Below are 19,087 nucleotides of genomic sequence, written 5' to 3' on the forward strand. Positions count from 1 at the left end.
GGTACTTGTAGATGATGAAAAGATGCGAGCGTTTATAAAACTAGATAGCGGTACTTGTAGTTGATGATGAAAGATGCGAGATATTATAATAGGAGTGATGTCACATATGGCACGTGTCACTGGTGGAAAGCAATCATTAGATTTAGTGCGGCGACATACGGTAGGAGGAGCATTGCAATAAAATTCCCAACTAGCCCAACTTTCGATTCTGTTGTAATAAAATTCGTTTGCTGTTGGCGCGTGCTCAAAGTCGCCGGATGGACAGGGCTACAGAGCGGCGAGCGCACAAGGTGGCAGCAGTGTGTGCTCGCAGACAGAATCCCTATGTGGGAGCCCGCAAGGCAAAAGTGCGCCATGAAGCTGCGCGCCGCCGCCAAGATCCTGCCATACGAGAGCAAGAGGCCCAAGCAGCTTGGCATACACGCAGTGTTTCTCACGTCTTTAAATGATGATCGACTGGGCTAATTACATGGAAGATTCACGGTTTTCCGATAATTCCCTCCGGAGCTTTGCCCACTTATCATTCACCCCATGGATATGCTGTGATTTTTTAAATAATAGTGGACATGTTTTTTGAAACACCCTGTATATGAGACCCGGGCCCAATACCGGCCTGACTCAGGCCCGGGGCCTGACCTGAGCTCGAAGCTAGCGGGCCCGAGCCTGGCCCAACAATGTCTTACGCGGCCCGGCCCGCGGGTCGGGTTGGGCCTAGGCTTTCGGGCCAGCCCGGGCCCGTGCACTGCTCCACTGCTCGCTACACCGCCGAGTCGTCGGTTTACGTACAATAAACTTGACGCACCCCGAACGTACGTGTTGAAACATGTTTGTACATGTCATCTTTTTTACTTCACCCTCTCCACTGCTCGCAACGCTTCAGCACACATCGAGTAATAACACTCTTTTGGCTGGTTTACCTGCGATGGAAGAGGACGCCGGAAGACTATGCACCTTCACCTGCTGTAACTTCTGCCGATGCAATTATGCTTAACCCTGCCATCGCCAGCATTGCGAGAGTTGGCGAAGCCAAGCACGTTCGTGAATGGTGATGTCGTTTACTCGAGTAAACGCTACACCTAGTTTTGCTTCAAACCGATCTTCCAGCACCCACATTGACACCCGTTTCAACCAGGTCAACACTGTGTGCACCGCTTCTGCTTTGCATCCCATCAGGGTTCCCTTCAGGAAGATGGTCCAAGTTTGTTATTACAGCTTTTTTTATCTATACTTGTTTTCTTTATTTTAATGTCAATAAAGTACTGTAAAATAATGACTATACACAGGAAAGTCAGTGCCATTCTTTGGGAATTACTTCCCTTGTAGCATGGAGGCATAGAAAATAAGGGCAGGGGTGCAACTGTCGAAATATAATTTGGAGCAATTTTCGGAGCAGCAAAATGTTACTTTTGGGGCACTAAAATCTAAATTTGGAGCAGATTGCAGGCAAAAAAAAAACATTCATTTTTTTTCATCACGGAAGACCACATTTGGAGCAAAATGAAAAAGAAGGCTAACATTAAAAAAAAGGATATGTACAAACCATTCAACATCACCTAAGCCATGCAATGAATACGAGCACTGCTATTTAATTAAAGTAGTATCTTGAACCACTCCATTCAGCAAACCCCATTAGCATTTGCCACACCTGTGAAATCCTTTGACAGACTCTGAGGATTAAAATGTGGATCTGCCAAGCTGGACACCTTGAGATTCATAAAACTGAGAAGTAGGCGTGGCCATAGAGAGAGAGAGATAAAGATACAAGGAAAGGCAGGGAGGTTAACCAGACGCACATCCGGTTTGCTACCCTGCACTGGGGAAGGGATAAAGGGGAGAAAAGAGGTTGCACCAAGATGAGAAGGTACACACAATCACGAGCACACTCGGTGAGCACACACAGTTCACAGGCGTGGCCATGGTGTAAGAATAAGTTAGGTGCTGACACTCCCCGCTACGCGCAAGGAGAGGACATGGACAGATTGTGTTCGCTGATGACCTTGCGCTACGAGTAGTTGCCGTCGCGAGAGTTGAGATGGCGCTACCGCATGGCATGCCAGGTATTCACGTGGCGCTCATTCTGAAACATGCGCACCAAGAAGCATCTTCCTGAAAGCTTAGTGTGCAAGAGATTTTGTGATTCAGAAATGTGTCGCCCTGTGTCTGTGAGCCCTGCCATTGCCTTTGTTCAGCTGATTCATGCTTTGCGATTCAGTGTACGTACACCTCAGCACTGCATATGACTCCGAGTGCACATCAGCGGCCTTGTCGCTGGCTGTGCCTCGAAATGGGTAAGTGGTGTTTTGTACTGAACTGAAAGTCGGGGTATCGAATTTGTATGGAGCGTGTGTCGCTTTTCTAGGCTCAACGTGAACCAGAGCGCTTCGATAAGTGGTAACGAACGATTCCAAAAGCTGACTGAGCCTTGCAGCCTACTGACCTTATGTCCGCGAAGCATTTCCCCGAAAAAGAAATCTCTGCCACATATCATGCAAAATAAGGGAAACCTTCTATTGCACGCACCAAAGAAACCTATGCTCACTTCATATGCTGAGCCTGCCATCTTACCGAACTGTTAAGAAAACCTGTCCGTGCAGAAAAAAAAGAAAAAAAAAGAAAAACTCAGCGAAAACTGCTGGCTCTACTGCAGACTTCTTGAAAACCACGGGGGCCAAAAGGTTCAACTGTATCTGAAGTGCCCGAGACGACCGCTGAAAGAACACCAAATTTGATTTGTGGGGTTTAATGTCCCAAAACTACCATATGATTATGAGAGACGCCGTAGTGGAGGGCTCCGGAAATTTCGATCACCTGGGGTTCTTTAACGTGCACCCAAATCTGAGCACACAAAAGAACACCAAATTTATTGCACATATATATAGAGACAGTTTTTCCACAATGATGATGAATCAGCAGGCACGCATGACAGGTAGCGCTTCGACTTCAGCAGAGACAGGACTCGAAAAGTGGAGGATGCTTTTCAACCGACATTGATAGTGTGGGCCTGCATTTCCAGTGTGATGAACACAGCGATACCGACTGTGTTCATCACACTAAAAAAGCAATTTCTTTTTTTAAATTGAGATGCCACATTTCTTAGCTGCCTCTTCTATGCCTATTTGAACCAAGCAAAATTAAACGTAGAATAACCAGTGAACAGAAATCATTGTGCATACTAATTCTGTGATGCAGCCGTCGAGAGTATAATTAGTTTTCCATGCTTGAAGTGGTCCAGCCAGGTTTTCTCATTTTTTTGATGTCTCAAGCACTTCATCGTCACAGTCTTGCAACATTGCAGGCACACTTCCGACACCGGTACTCATGACACAACACCTCTAAATTATTCATTCAATGATGTGTGGCGCTTTATGGCACAAGGGCCATATGATGGCCAAAGAGCGCCATTTCATGAGTCAAGGGATGTGGGCAATGTTTATGGTAAGTGGCTGTATAAGGGCCTTAAAATTCCACGCACTGTGGTGGGTAAAACATAGCAGTATTAAAATTATGACAGTGACGTGAAAGGTGTCTAGTGAGAATAGGTGGCGAAGGGTCGTGATAATAAAACTGTGTTGATAATTGGCATTAGCACAAATCCCTCTTGAACTCTCTTGTATACAAGGGCCGGGAGGCAGGTGCTGTGTTTTTTGTAATAACCGCAGCAGCGACCTCTCTTCAGAGGTCGTGCTACGAGTTCCCTGGGTAAATCACTTGAAAATCTTGTACCTGTTTCAAAAATGACAGTAATGACTCGAGTTTGAAAAGAGGTTCCTTACCAATGAACATTGCAGGGTGGAATGGTATTTGTTGTTGATAGCGTAATGGGAAAAATTGTTTTCAAGGATGTTATTTCCTTATATTCAATTAAAACGTGAAGCACAGTTTGTGCTTCACCACATCTCTCACACAATGGTGGATCGTCACCATACAAAAGGTGTGAGTGTGTCGTGTATGTGTGTCCTATCCTTAGCCGTGTTAGTGTAACTTGTGTGCGGCGTGACTTAGATACTGCGGGCCACTGACCGAGTTGCGGCTTAGTAACATGCGGTTTATTTCGTGTGTGCGTATCCCATGTGCGCAGCCAAAAAGCCCCGAGGTTTCAGGTCGAGTGCAGGGACCGCCCTTGTATTGGCATTGGTTGGCTTGGCAGATGCAGCCAAGTGGTCCGGCAATTCGTTTCCTTCTACCTCACTGTGTCCTGGCACCCAGCACACTACGACATGCTGTTTGAGTGAGTATACTGTGCATAGGAGCGAGTAAAGAGATACAAGAATGGAATTTTTGTCTTTTCTTCAGTGTTTTGAGGGCTTTTACCACGCTTAGAAAATCTGTGTATATTACTGCGCTTTGCAGTTTTGTTTGTTTAATGTGTTTAACGGCCGCAAGTATCGCATGTGCTTCTGCAGTAAAGATGCTTGTATTAGGATGAAGAGTACCGGTATCTGAAAAAGAAGGGCCGACCGCAGTGTACGACACAGAAGTGTTCGTCTTTGAGGCGTTGTTGTAGAATTCTGGACAACTGTATTTGTGTTGGAGTTCATGAAATTATGTGTGGATGTGTGCAACAGGCGCATGCTTTGTGACTTCTGCAAAAGATATGTGATATGTAACAGTCTATAAGCTGCCACTGCCACGGTGGCAGATATGCAGCAGGAGCCATCAAACGGTGTTCTAGAAGTGGCACATCGTTTCCTCAGCTTGGCCCCTCACACGAAGTGAGTAGGGCTGCCTCAACAAAGGACGGCCGTGGAACAGGGCAGAGTAAGACCGATCATTGATTGTGAAATGAGAGGGATGTTCTTTGCGTTTACCTAGAGGTAGTACACAAAAGATGAGTAACATTTCTGTAGGTGGAGTGACCACGCATTCTATTCCACATACAGGCTTTCCACAGGGCTGGTGCGAAAAGCACCCGTAGAAAGGCGGATACCCTAATGGTGCACGAGGTCCAGCATCTTCAAAGCACTTTGAGTCGCTGACTGATAAACAACGGCCCCATAGTCTAAGCGGGAGTGGATAAGGCTTCTATACAAATTCATGAGACATTGCCTGTCACTACCCCATGTAGAACGTGACAACACTTTTAGAACATTATTGGCTTTTACACATTTTGTTTTCAAATACTTGATGTGAGGTATGAAGGTCAACTTGTCCAAGATTAGGCCTAAGAATTTATGCTCGGCTTTGACAGAGAGACGTTGACCGTTCAGTTGAATGTCAGGTTCTGAGTGCATGCCTCTCTTTCGGGAGAACAAGACACACGTGCTTTTTTGTGGGTTCAGTCGGAATCCATTTTCCTCTGCCCATTTGGAGAGCTTGTTTAAACCTAGCTGAACCTGCCGCTCACACATTGCCAGGTTGCATGACTTCAAAGCCAAGCTGGACATCGTCGACAAATGTACAACAGAACATATTGCGGGGTATGGACCGGTGCAAGGAATTCATTTTGATAATAAAAAGTGTACAACTAAGTACACCACCTTGTGGTACTCCCTTTCTTGGACAATTGTTTGGGAGAGAACACTGCCCACACAGACACGGATATGTCCGATTGGACAAGTAACTCTCGATTATGGAAAACATTCTACCGCGCACACAGACAAGTCTCTTAATATGCCAAAACGCCATGTTGTGTCGTAAGCCTTCTCGATATCTAGGAACACAGAGAAGAAGTGTTGTTTGTGAACGAAAGCGTCTCGGATCTGTGCCTCGATACGCACCAGATGGTTGGTGGTGGATCTACCCTTTCGAAACCTACACTGGAATCGGTCGAGCAGATTGTGTGTTTCAAGGAAATGTAAAAGTCGGCGGTTTATAATCTTTTCAGAAAGTTTACAAAGGCAGCTTGTAAGTGCAATGGGCCTATAACTCGAAACTGAGAAAGGGTCCTTGCCCTCTTTTAAAATGGGAATAATTATAGCCTCTTTCTAGAAAATAGGGATAGCGCCAGAAAACCAGATAGCATGGTACAAGCAAAGTAGGGTTTCTTGCATTTCGACTGGTAGGTTTTTCAACATTTCATACACCACACGGCCGTAGCCTGGGACAGAATTACTGCAGAAGTTTAGTGATGTTCGTAGCTCAGCTATGTTGAAAGGTTGGTTGTATGCCTCGTATTTTGTGCACTTGTGCTCTAGTTTCTGCTTTTCTATCCTTGCTTTATATCTTTGGAAGGCTTCAGTATAGTGTGATGAGCTAGACACCTGCTCGTAGTGGATACCGAGGAAGTTCGCCTGATCTTCCAGGCTGTCACCCTGTGTGTTTACGAGTGGGAGTGAGTGTACTTGTCTTCCTGCTACCCTACGAACCATGTTCCAGACCTCTTGTGTATATGAATTTATCCCTGATAAAAACTTGTGCCAGCTTTCTCTTCTGGCCTGCCTTGAGATTTTATTTTCTTAAAGCTCTCAAGGTTTTCCGCCGTCGGCGAGTTCCACAGCAACCTCCATGCCCTGTTCTGTTCCTTTCGCGCATTACGACACTCAGTGTTCCACCATGGGACGCGTCGCTTGCCGGGCAGTCTAGATGTTTGCGGGATGCATTTGGCTACTGCGTCAATAAGGAAAGCTATGAAGTACTGCACAGCTTCATCTATGCTTAACCCACATATATCTGTCCAACTTAAATGAGTAATGTTGTAAAACTGTTCCCAGTTGGCTTTGTATGTCAGCCATTTGGGAACTCGTGAAGGACATTCGTATGATGTTGGTGTACTCAAAACGACAGGAAAAATAGTCACTTCCGTACAGATTATTTGTAATTTTCCATTGGAGTAATGGTAGAAGTGAAGGCGTAGGGATTATTTATAATTTTCCATTGGAGTAATGGTAGAAGTGAAGGAGATGCAATACTGAGGTTTATGAAGGAGTAAGTATTGTTCGCAAGGTTATAATATGTTGCCTCTTTCCTATTCAACAGGCAAGCACCTGATGAAAAGAGGAACTGTTCGATGAGAAGACCTCGTGCATCACATCGACAGTCACCCCATAAACCGCTGTGCGCATTAAGGTCCCCTCGAACCAGATAAGGTTCTGGTAACTCATCTATTAAAGACAGGAATTCATGTTTTTCCAGGCGGTGTTGCGGCGGTATGTATAGAGAGCAGATAGAGAGCAGAGCTTATTCAATAGAACTGCTCAAACAGCCACTGCCTCTAGGGATGTTAGTAGTGGCACATGAGTACATGCTACTCCTTGCGTAACAATAATGGCTAAATCCCCAGATGACGCCACAGCATCATCTCTGTCCTTTCGGAAGACAACATATTGACGCAAAAAATTTGTAGTCTTGGATTTTAGGTGTGTTTCCTGTACACACAGCCCTTTTGGTGAATGTTTGTGTAGAAGACATTGTCGAGGTTTCGAAGTAGTCCTCTGATATTCCATTGTATAGTCTGTGTCTCCATATTGGGAGTAAAGAACTGCTGTGTGTAAGAAATGAGTGTGACTGGTGTCTCAAAGAGAGAAGTGACTTATTTAACAGGGCCTTTAGGAGGCCCAGTAATTACTGTTTTGTCTTTTTGAGAGTTTAGCACAGTCCGCGCCGGTGCACTGGATGTGTCCATCGCCTCAGGAGAGACGACAGACAATGTTTTCGTTGTAGGCTTTGTCGCGACAGACGGAGCCTTCGACCCCACCGGGCTGGAGGTCGAGGGGATCTCTTTAGTTTGTGTGGTGCCCTGGCTGCTGCCAGGGTTCAAAGGGACCTTCGGTGGGGTTGTATTCAAAGAGGGTGGGGCAGCCGAGGCTGCTCCTCCCGTGGGGGCTTGTGGCGTTCGCCTCGGCAAGCTAGGCGTGGTCCAAGACATTGCCGAAAACCGATGTGGTGCTGACCCCCCTCGCACCACTTCGGCATAGGATGTGTTCCCTGCGAAATGCGGGAAAACGCGCTGCCGTGCTTCACGGAGGCTTATGTTCAATTTAAACTTTGTGATTGTTATTTCTTTTTCTCTTTTCCAGGCCACGCATGACCTGGAACATGCGAGATGTTCAACCTCACAGTTTGCGCAGTGGACTTGTACCTGACAGTCATCGTCAGCGGTATGACCTTTGGTGCCGCATTTCACGCAGGTAAGCTGTCCTTGGCAGCTCTGGGAGCCGTGCCCAAATTTCTGACACTTAAAGTAGCACGGCGGGTTGGGTATATATGGTCTGACCGGCAGTTTTAGATATCCTGTTGCTATTTCAGTGAAGAGAGTGCTAGATTTGAAAGTATGTCTTTCGTTGGGGTTTCTTTCTTTTCTCTTTTTATTTTGATATGCTGCACTTGAATGAAATTTTTGTCTTTCCAGTCTGTTAGAAGTTCCTCAGCAGAGAGGTCCATCAGGTCTCCATCTGATACAACACCCTTCACAGTGTTCATGGTTCGATGCGGTGCGATTGTGATAGGCTGATTACCAAATGATGTAAGGTTATGCAGTCTCTGGTACTGTGCGTGGTCTTTTGTTTCGAGTAGTAGGTCACCACTGGTGGTCTTTGTGGCTTTGTAGCCCGCATCTAGTGTTCCTATAAGGCATTTGGACACAAGGAAAGGTGAAATGCTTCTAGCTTTCTTTTCTGTACTTTCACAGTGGATGATGTATTTTGGGAAGTTATCTTCCTTGTTTCGCAGAAATTAAAAAATTGCATCGGTGCACCACGTCTTGGAGGGGCGATTGGTTGTGAGAGGGCTAGGAGTTCCCATGAATTTGGTAGCTTATTTGGCGACTATGCCAGCCACCCACCACCGAGCCCAACAAGGGGACGCTGCGAGACGTGAAGGAGACGCAAGCGCCAGCCGTACTTGGCCGCTATAACCTAATATATCTACCCAACGTTGGATATCTACACCAGGTTAACCCTTGCCGCCGAAAATTGTGGAAGCAAAAATAAGTGAGAAGAGAACAGGAAAAATCAAAACTAGTAGAAAAGACGAAGATGGAGAGAGAGAAGGGGACAGGAAGAGGCGACTGCCGATTTCTCCTGGGTGGGTCAGCCCAGGGGTGTCGTCTACAGAAGCCGGGGCCAAAGGGGTGTGTTGCCTCTGTCGGGGGGCCTTAAAGGTCCAATCACCCGGCGTCAACTCAACCCCCAGGATCCCGTTTTCCCTGGACACGGCAAAGCCACACACAGCTAGGCATGGGAGGGAGTAGAAACTCCCCCGTTAGCTTGGGTTCGTCGTGTCGCTACACACCAAACGCCTACTTGCGCAGGCGCCCTTGCAGGTAATTATTCATGTAAAGGCCTTAGATATCTTTAAGGCCTCATCAAACGCGGAATATAATTGTCGGCGTCCCGCATCGGTGGCGCAAGGGTCGAGCTGCACAAGATATACTGCTTTAGGCAGTGCGCTCGCTTTCACTGTCTCATAAGCACTTCATTAAGTTCATTTCTGCACAGTTTAATCAAACAGTGCAAAGTATATATGGCTGATGGCACTAGCCCAACAGTCCCAACAGAGGCGTGGTACGGGTTAACCAAGGGTTGACTTTCGAGACCCAATGAAGTTTTCACACCATATCAGGCTGTGTACACTGCCAGAGGCCGAAATCTGTGTGAAGCTAGCAGTAACACTGCCAAGGGTAGTGCGTCAATTTAGGTTCTGAATAGAATCCATGCAAGTTTCCCGATCCATTAGTTGAAAGTTTTTCGTTCATTTTGCCGAGCAAAAGAACGTGACAGTGATATCCGCTCTCTCTCTCACACACACAATCGTCTTCCTAATAGCTAGCGCGCCTGGGCTGCTATCGTTATTGCAAACACCTCAAATTTTCTCTCACGAACAACGCTGTTTGTTTGTTCTGAACTTAAGATGCCGACACCAGAATTTCTACGAAACAAGACCTTTAGTGCTCTCACGTCAAAATGCAACCGCTTTCTGCAGGCCAACGTTAGCTGCTGTTGGTTCATTTATATCACAAAAACACTGTTAGCAAATAAGCTGCATACAAAATTGGGAAATAAATTTTGATACAGCAGAGTCACAACGTATTAATTTATTGACATCCATGTACACCTGTATATCGAGCGTAATAAACCAGCGAGGCTCGGCAGCAATAACCTTTTACAGCCGAATCGAGCCACTCAACAGTGAGCTCCTTGGCCCACCCTCCGCGGTGCCATCTGTCACATCAAACGGAAACAGCCCAGGCAGTGAACACAATGTGGACGCGGCGCCAGGCGCAGTGTCATCACCGAACTTATTCTATTCTAACACCGTGGGTGTGGAAAAAAAAATAAAAAAAAAAAAAAACTGGCATACAGTTTTGTTTCGTTATTTAAGGATGCACAAATGTCATAAAGTGCTTCAAATTACCGTCAGCAATTTTTTTAAAATATCTGCAACAATTATGCGGCGTACACATGCATGCATAACACAGCCCCTTCCAAATCTCTCACCCCTTTATGCAGGCCACTGGTGTACTGCGGCGAAGGAGGCTTAAGTAACGTTTTACAAAGGTTAGAACAAGGCCAAGATATTTTCAAACCATTCTTCCCCCCTCGCCCTTTATCTTTCCCACAAGTGGTCTAAGCTTAGGGGACAACTTGGCTCACTGGCAAAGCGTATTTTTGACCAGATAAAGTAACAACGCAACACTCCCATTGGTTCGGTGACAGCACCGTGTATCTATCGCATGTGCCCTTGTTATGGCAACCACAGTGGTCGCCGACGTTCGCAGGTTGAGTTTGCTTGTACGCAGTAGCAGCGGCATACGCTCCCAGCTTTAGTTTTTAGTAGATGATTAAAAAATTCACATTTCATGCAAAGTGTTGCTGGCTATGGCAATGCATTTTGCCCAGAAGTTGCGTCGTCCCGCCAATAGATATCCGCTGCGGTTAGCGGACAGACGGTGTTGTTACTTTATGTGGTCAACCATGTTTCACGAGTATCCTGGCCTAGTGACTTACTCCGCGTTTTAGGGTTAGGGTCTGTGTGCCTAGATCCCTGGACTGATGATCCAAAGGTAATGTTGACACAAACTACAGGTGGCCAACGTGGCTTCTATTTCTTGCTGAAGTTAACGCAACTGAGAAAATTTTCATACTGGTCGGGCATATTAGAGAATCATGGCACAATAGACCTCTCCCTGTTTGTAAACAGTATGACGTCACTGTGGGAACCCCATCCCACATACCCTCTCTCCAAGCAGGTGCTGGTTGGCTAGAAAGTTCCTCCGGCGGCATCTTTCTGCAAAGCAGAGCTGTGTGTCTTGATTCCTTCTACAGAAATTTCTACATTGCTGTGTTCTAAAGTCACAGCTTTTGGAAGAAGGGGGTCGAAAAAGCGTCACTGCTCATAGTGTGGAAATTTGCTCGTCGTAGTTGGATGGATGGAGAAACTTTGTTTAGAATACTGATAGACACGACTAGCACGCAGTGGGCTTCACCCACGTAGATGGCACTATAAAAAAATCTGATCTTTTTTGAATGCGAACGTTTTGAATGTACACAGTTACTGGTTTTTTGAGAAATATTTGCATGGCATGGATGTAAACTTATTCAATTTCCATCGTGGTATATGCAATGCAGTTTTAAACAAGGTACAGCATTGACGACAGCATGATGTTGAGCTTGATTGATTGATTGATATGTGGGGTTTAACGTCCGAAAACCACTATATGATTATGAGAGACGCCGCAGTGGAGGGCTCCGGACATTTAGACCACCTGGGGTTCTTTAACGTGCACCCAAATCTGAGCACACGGGCCTATAACATTTTCGCCTCCATCGGAAATGCAGCCGCCGCAGCCGGGATTCGAACCCGCGCCCTGCGGGTCAGCAGCCGAGTACCTTAGCCACTAAACCACCGCGGCGGGGCATGATTTTGAGCTGCTGTGCATAACGTCACGGATAAGATTCTCCCTCATTGCCCAATAGTCTGATAGGAGATGAATGAAAAAAAAAAAGACTTCTTGCCATGGGTTAGGATGAGCTTAACATATCCTCGTGAAAATCAAAGTGAAATTCTGCTGCTGTGTTTCTCAATAACCCAGTGAAAATTCATGTGATGTAAAACCCGACCTCTTAATATATAATATCTGGTACAGTTACCTTGCTACATTTGACACCTATAACGTGTTTTCATACCTATATTGCTCCTTTAAGCCTGATACACATTTGTAATGCACATTGTCCCTTCATAAGGATCGAGCCGTAAAATTACAAAGTAGATAAAAAACGAAATCTCCACTGTTTCATTAACACGTATCAGGTATTCGATAATATGAGTTATAGCCATGGTGAAGGGTATATGCAGATTCGGCATTGCTACAACATGCTTATAGCTCATGTGTAGTCGTATATATCACCAGGAGATCATGAACTTTTATTTTTCTGCACGCCGCGTATACGCTGAGATGTACCCACTCGCCGAGGATCGTGTCAAATGTACTTTTACCTTGATTGACTACAATGCCAGATTGTAAAGTTCCATCAACAACCGGTTACTGAAACCGGCCCACAACGAATACCAGTGTTTTCCCAAACAGGACGCATTGCGTTATTCAATAACCCTGTACACACCACGCACAATATTCCCAGTTTCACCATCCGTAAAGGTGAACCAATATTATTGATGCCTTTCAACGCACACAACACGCCACAGTCAACACTGCACATTTTTTGAAGACGATGTTGCTGTTCCTCGCACAGACCACCATGAGTGTTAACTTCTCCGAGATAAACAGCCAGCCAGCGTGGCGAATATTTCGTCACGCACTTTATCACACACCTAGACGTTCTCCGACACATGCCACAGCTAATGTTGCCATTGTGAGTTGAAGATTAAGCTTTCAAAAAGAAAAACAAATTTGCCCCAAGCACCGAGCGACTGCACCCCACTCAGCCACCCGCGGGAGTGTTCTGCCAACCATCGCCTTGCACATGCACCGGTGACGTCACGCTGTGACGTACCCCGGTAGAGGTCTATTTCGGCAAATTGTATGGTTTTGGCGCAGCTCCACACAAAAACAGGGAATGGTATCAAATTGACCTCCACGGCCGTTTCATGAAGCATGCGATCACTTTTTCGCTTCTAGTGCAGTGCCGCTTGTGCCCCCTCCCACTCTAGCCACCATAAGCCGGAGAAGCCCAAAAATCGCTCGTAAAAGGTGTATCGGCCATTGGCTGATTTGAACATGGTGCGCTCAGTCATTACAGGGATTGCCGCGGGAAGCCGCGACTTGTCCACGCATGTGCGATTACCCGGAAAAAGCCCGTATTTGAAGGAAATTGAAAAAAAGTCACAGCTTTGCTGCAAAAGCGAAGCAATGAACGCGATAGCAACAAATTGGAAGGTCAAGCGCAGAATGGCAAGCAGAAACATGCCTCACGTTTCTCACACACAAAAGAAGCACGAAACGTACTCACAGGTACAAATGAATGCGAATAAGCTTCTCAGTTGTTACTTCACTGTGTCTGAAAAGCGTGACTTTTTTGCAAACCGAGACTGTGCAACGATTGCAGAGAGACCTTTGTGCGCCCAGTAACTACAACAGAATCATTTCTGAAAACCCAAGGGCAGCCAAGACATAGGATCTTCCCCACCTTGAAATAAGGTCGTACGAGTGGCATCGCCCTCTTCCTCTCCATGGCGCAAAGTATGCGTGGGCGATGAGAGTGTGCGCCGCTACGTCGCAACGATGTGGCAGCGCACTCATTGCGCCATTTTGCTAGTAATGCTGAAAAAATGATAGTTCTCCCCGAGATGCCCGTCAGAAGCAGTAAGTGGTACATATAAATAGCTTGCCATTTGAACGTTGAAGGAGGTGCTCCTTTGTGGCTCAGTGGTTAACACCTCGCACTCATGACTCGGAGGTCCCAAGTTCGATTCCGCATGCCGGAGAGTTTTCCTGGATTTTTCTTTTTTGCATTACATATACATAGATACGTATTAATATACGGTGAGTGACAGCGACGCCGGCGGCAAAATCCAGCCAAGAGTGTTCATAAAATTCCCATCGCAATACAACAAAAAGGTGCTCAAGCTCACGAGGAGCGCGCGATGTACTTTCCTTGCTTATGCTATCCCTCTCTGCTTAGCTTCCAGCGCTTTCGTCGGGACAGAGGAGAGAGACTGTGATTGCAGCATGCGAAAAATATTCGCAACTATGCTCATCCTGAACGGATTCTCAAAACTCTGCAGCGTTGAATTTGTTAGGCAACAAGCTCTCTTAGTGAATCCATTCTATGGTTACTTGAAAAAAAAAAAAAAAAAAGTGTTTCAGGGCCCCCTTATAATTACTGTATCATTCGCAGAGTATACAGGACCGTGATTGGAGTGCCACAAGAGCATTGAATTGCCATTGCTTTGACATGGTCAAAAATGTAACCAGAGTTAGCCTTTAATAAAGCTCAGGCAAGTAAACGAATGTGCTAGTAGTCACTAATCGAAGCACACAGACATGTGTGTGTTATTCCTTATGCCACCACTTTCAAACTATGTTTAAATCGATATGTGACGACCTAAACCATGAGCCCCTAGCACCACTTCTCTGGACCAACTGTCCGGAGAAGTGTCCAGAAATGCCATTAGTTTTTTTTTTTTTTTGCCCATTCTACGCTAGCTGGACACCACATTAGCAACAAATTTTTTGTACACTAACTGCACAAGGTTCTGAGCAAGTCAGCAGGTAATAAATAGAAGCACAGTAACAGACTCCTCTTGCCATTTCAAGCATCTATTTCGTATTATACAGCTTCCTGAGGTTACAGCAGATCTAAAAAGCTTTCGGCTAAATTTTCTTTACCGCAAAAGTTGGTGTCTTCTCCAGTCATGGCTGCAGGATTTGCCTCGGTGGAACCTTCAAAATTTGTGTGATGTCTACGATGCCCAACAACGTATCCCCTGTACTGGCAGCTTGTAATAAGATCATGTGCTATGTGATAACAAAGAGGCAGAGAGAGAGTTACACTCTCGCCTTCATGGCTACTGGCGGTGCTGACTGATGCTCCCTCATATATGCCCTATAATTTAATGCACCCTTCTTTCCTTTATAACAAACACCAGGCAGTTAAGAGGTATACATTTCACACATGTGTTTTGCTCATACGGCTGTTGCATTTACTGGCCCTTATACAACTGCAGCTTCTTAAATAGGCTGTATGCCAGACAGCGTTGATTCTGCCTCAACCCAAAATTCGTGAATACGCATTCATGTGCCTCGGTAGCTGACCAGCTAATTTCTTGAAAAAAAAAAAAAGGAAATATCCTGAAATTCCTCCGGAGAAGGATAATTCGGCAAGGTAAGAAGGGAAGGCACTCCTTGGTCATGGATCAAGATTCCAAAAAAGCAGAGGAAGATCCATCAAGAATAGAGAATGCACACCTGTGCTTCTAATGAAATGCTCAATACACATGCATACAGCATTTCATTCGCCCTCGTTGGGCAAATAAAATAGCTGGGAGGGGAGAAGAGGCCACATATTTGAAGTCTCCCGAAGGGGGGCACTTTTACAGTAATGGGATACACTTCAAAGCAATGCAATATAGTCGATACATCAATAACGCACGTCACGAGTGAGATACAAATGTATCTCGATACATAAATATACAGATACTTCAAAGTATCTCCCAAGATGAGTCACCAGTTTAGTCTGAATAGACTGAATTGGCGCCTTGGACCTTTCTTTCAACTAGAAGCGGGACAACACCACATAAAGTACCGTCATGAATGAGCCAACAACACCTTGTAAGTGCGAACGCGTGCGGGTTGGTGCGCGTATTTTCGAATAGATATAACCGACGTGCACTGGTAGCGAAGCCAGCTGCAGTGACGGCGCGACAGTTCCGCTTCGAGTGCACCCGAAACGTGCGCGTGTAGCTCGATGCAACACAGGTTTGGCGGATTAGAAACGCCGATCATGACGTTTTCGTTCTGCATTCCAGATTACAAAAACCTGCGGGCCCAATTTCGTAGCGGAAGTTATTTGGTACTACAGCAACGGCCGAACGTGCGGCTGCTTTACAGCAGCCAACGTAAATAAAATGAAGGCGTCGTTCGGGAGGACCAACAGGCAAGCGCCCAAGGTCCCCTTGCAACATCGAAGAAAGGACCGTCACACAAACCAAGGATATTCACAAAAACGTCTCCCCAACCCCAGTTGGAAGCATGTGCGCCCAATGACGGGGCTTTTCAAATGGTTCCCCCGCACTCTCGTGTCTGGGAAACGAATGAAAAAACGATGACCGTGTCGTTGACCAGCTGAATGGCACAACACCGTTCGCATGTTCCGTCAATATACTGCGGCGAGCCAAGCACCCTTATTGATCGCCCTTGAAGTGAAGGCCTCGGACCGATAGTCATGCACGCACCACCGACTGACCAAGGGCGCTGGAATATGGCCAAGCGTGAAAACAGCTCAAACGAGATCAGCGCGAATGAAAGAGCAGATCGAAAATGAAGCTCGGTACGATAAATTGGATTTAATGTACACAGGGTAGTCACTCGCAACAGAGCATTTGCGAGACTTCTTGCGAGTGTCGTGCGATGAAACCGTATTGCTTCACTGGCCTACATAAGAAAAGAAAGCACTCAAATCGAGACAGGCCGGACAAGGAACCGTCAGTTTCACTTCCTGAACGGTCTTCCGAGAGGCGTTTTGCTTTTGCCTATTTGCTCGATTTCTCTCGCCCAGTTCTTACGCGGCATAGCAACCAGAGAATTTGCGTTAAGCCGCGGCGATGCACGGCAACCAGAACTTGGAAAAACGCACGTCGCGCACAACGAAAAGGCTTCGAGAAAGCGCCTCCGCTGGAGTGGCGACAATGAAACCACGCCATGGTTCGGGGCCCGTTGCAAGCCGCAGCTGCGACGTGCCCAGAAACGACAATAAACGTCAAGAGCCTTTGTCTGGCGCAGGACCGTACCTTTCCGGCGGCGCGGCCCAGCCTGACGATGCCCAACTTGACGCCGGACACCAAGGAGTCTGATGGGCCCGCCTGGTCCTTCATTTTGTCCAGCTAGGCATACAGGAGCCACCGCTCGATTCAGCCGAGCTCGCGCGGACACAACACAGCCACACGCTCGATCAACGACTCGTCGTCACACTACCGACAGCCGCGCAACCGCAACGGCGCGATGAACATGTGAAGCTATAGCATAGAGAAATATACTACCTATAGTGTCCACTATAGTGAGGCCACAGAACACCTATATACTACCAACGCCTAGATTTCCTGTGCCTGTCGGATTATCAGCAGTCACTTGGGAAGCGGCGGTTGTCGGAGCTACGATGGTGGCGCCACTCAAGTAGGGGGATGTCTTCAAATAGGTTTTTACGTTTTTGGAGCTTATATGCAACAAAAATGGCGTAAAAAAGTTTTCAACAGGTGTAAAAGTACTTATAATTAACTCTACGTAAGTGACGCCGCCATTCAACAAGCTACTTTTTTAATACAAGGTATCCTCCGAAATTGGTAACAAGCGCTAAAATTGCCAATCTTAAAGGCTAAGTACAAAGAAACTTATGAACAGATGAATGAATAAATATGGCACACTCATCCACAAACTAATAAATGCCTGGTGACTCACCCCCGAAAATGCCCTACAATAAAATAAGTGCTAAAGGGATTTCAACGGCTGCCTTATAATTGTAAAGACAAGCTCAAAACACGCAAAACAATTTATCTGCGCAGTCGATCGGGAGCGCTCCAAAAACACGTCCATCCACCGTGACAGTCCGAATTAAAGACGTGGTTGGATGCATGGATATGGCTGTACCCTTTAGATCGGGCGGTGGCTAGCGTCACCAAGCCGTAATACTTAATGAGTCAAAAACTAGGTTTATTTTTTTCCCCTTAAATAGTGAGGTTGAGGATTAGCACTTTGCAGTGATGTGTTTAATTAACACTCCTACCTTGACTTTAGCCACCAATCAGATAACCTTCTTCTAGTTAATTCTACCTGCTTAAAGTCTATTTTGCCCTCACTGTCACTAAACCCCAGTGCTTTGAAAAACTCTGCGCCATGATCCTGAACTACAGGGTGAAGCCCTTTACAGAACATTATCAAGTGTTCGGCAGTTTCTTCTTCCTTTCCACATGCACTGCATACCGTGTCTACCCCTTCGTGTTTGGCCCGATATGCCTTGGTTCGCAATACTCCTGTCCTGGCCTCAAACAGTAGAGAACTACCCCGAGTATTATCATAGATCCTTTCTTTGGCAATTTTCTGCTTAAAAGTTCAATAGATCTCTAGCGCGGACTTCTTAATCATGCCATTTCTCCACATTTTGGTCTCAGCTTCCTTTACCTTCTTCTTGACCGATAAATTCTTTTTGGTTTGGCCCCCTGCTGTTTTTCAAGTATTTACCAGTCAATTTTCTGGTTCGCTTCCACCATTTTGTATCGACATTCTTCATGTACAAGTAGCTGAATACCTTCCTAGCCCAACGATCCTCCCCCATTTCTCTCAATCGCTTCTCAAATTTTATCTTGCTGCTAGCTTCCCTGCCCTCAAATGATGTCCATCCCATATCACCTTGTACTCCTTGATTTGGTGTATTCCCGTGAGTTCCTATAAGGCAAGCCTACCTATTCCACATTGCTTAATTTCTAATCTTGCTTGAACTTCTGATCTCATGCACAAGACCGCATTGCCGAACGTCAGACCAGGAACCATGACCCCTTTCCATATTCCTCTCACAACATCATACCTATTGTAATTCCACGGTAATTACACCTATTGTAATTATTGTAATTCCTTGTTTTCACGTAGACAGCGCCGCCATAGATAACCAGCGTTTCGCGCTCATTCGGTAGGCACAGGAAATCTAGGAGGCGTTGTTACAACAAACAGGCCTCGAAAACTCTCAAGTTCAAGTGATCACCTGTAGAAAAAAAAAAAAAAAAAAAAAAGGCAGCGTCTTCTGCGCCGCGCGGCGCAGCAGCCATCCCCACACAGAAATGGCTTCTGCGCCGCACGAAAGTGACGTCACTTAAAAAGTTATTGGCAGCGTCTTCTGCATCGCGCGGCGCAGCAGTCATCCCCACACAAAACTGGCTTCTGCACCGCACAGAAGTGACGTCACTTAAAAAATAGTTACCCAAAGCTAATTGAATGTGTGAATTATTCGTGCGTATTGCGTTAAACCTACAAAAATTTCATTAAAAA

The 19,087-nt window shown here is 46.0% G+C and overlaps 1 protein-coding gene across 1 annotated transcript in view; it reads right to left on the minus strand.

Annotated features, from left to right (window-relative positions):
* LOC119160761 (zinc finger MYND domain-containing protein 19) overlaps positions 1 to 17,132 on the minus strand; it is a 125,745-nt gene extending 108,613 nt beyond the window's left edge. Inside the window, exon 1 of the mRNA XM_037412989.2 lies at positions 16,843 to 17,132. Within this exon, the coding sequence (XP_037268886.1) occupies positions 16,843 to 16,926 (84 nt within the window). The 5' untranslated portion in view covers positions 16,927 to 17,132. The remainder of the gene's footprint in view (positions 1 to 16,842) is intronic.
* Between the last annotated feature and the right edge of the window lie 1,955 nt (positions 17,133 to 19,087).

The sequence above is a fragment of the Rhipicephalus microplus genome, chromosome X (genome assembly GCF_043290135.1).
Source record: "Rhipicephalus microplus isolate Deutch F79 chromosome X, USDA_Rmic, whole genome shotgun sequence".
Taxonomy (NCBI): domain Eukaryota; kingdom Metazoa; phylum Arthropoda; class Arachnida; order Ixodida; family Ixodidae; genus Rhipicephalus; species Rhipicephalus microplus.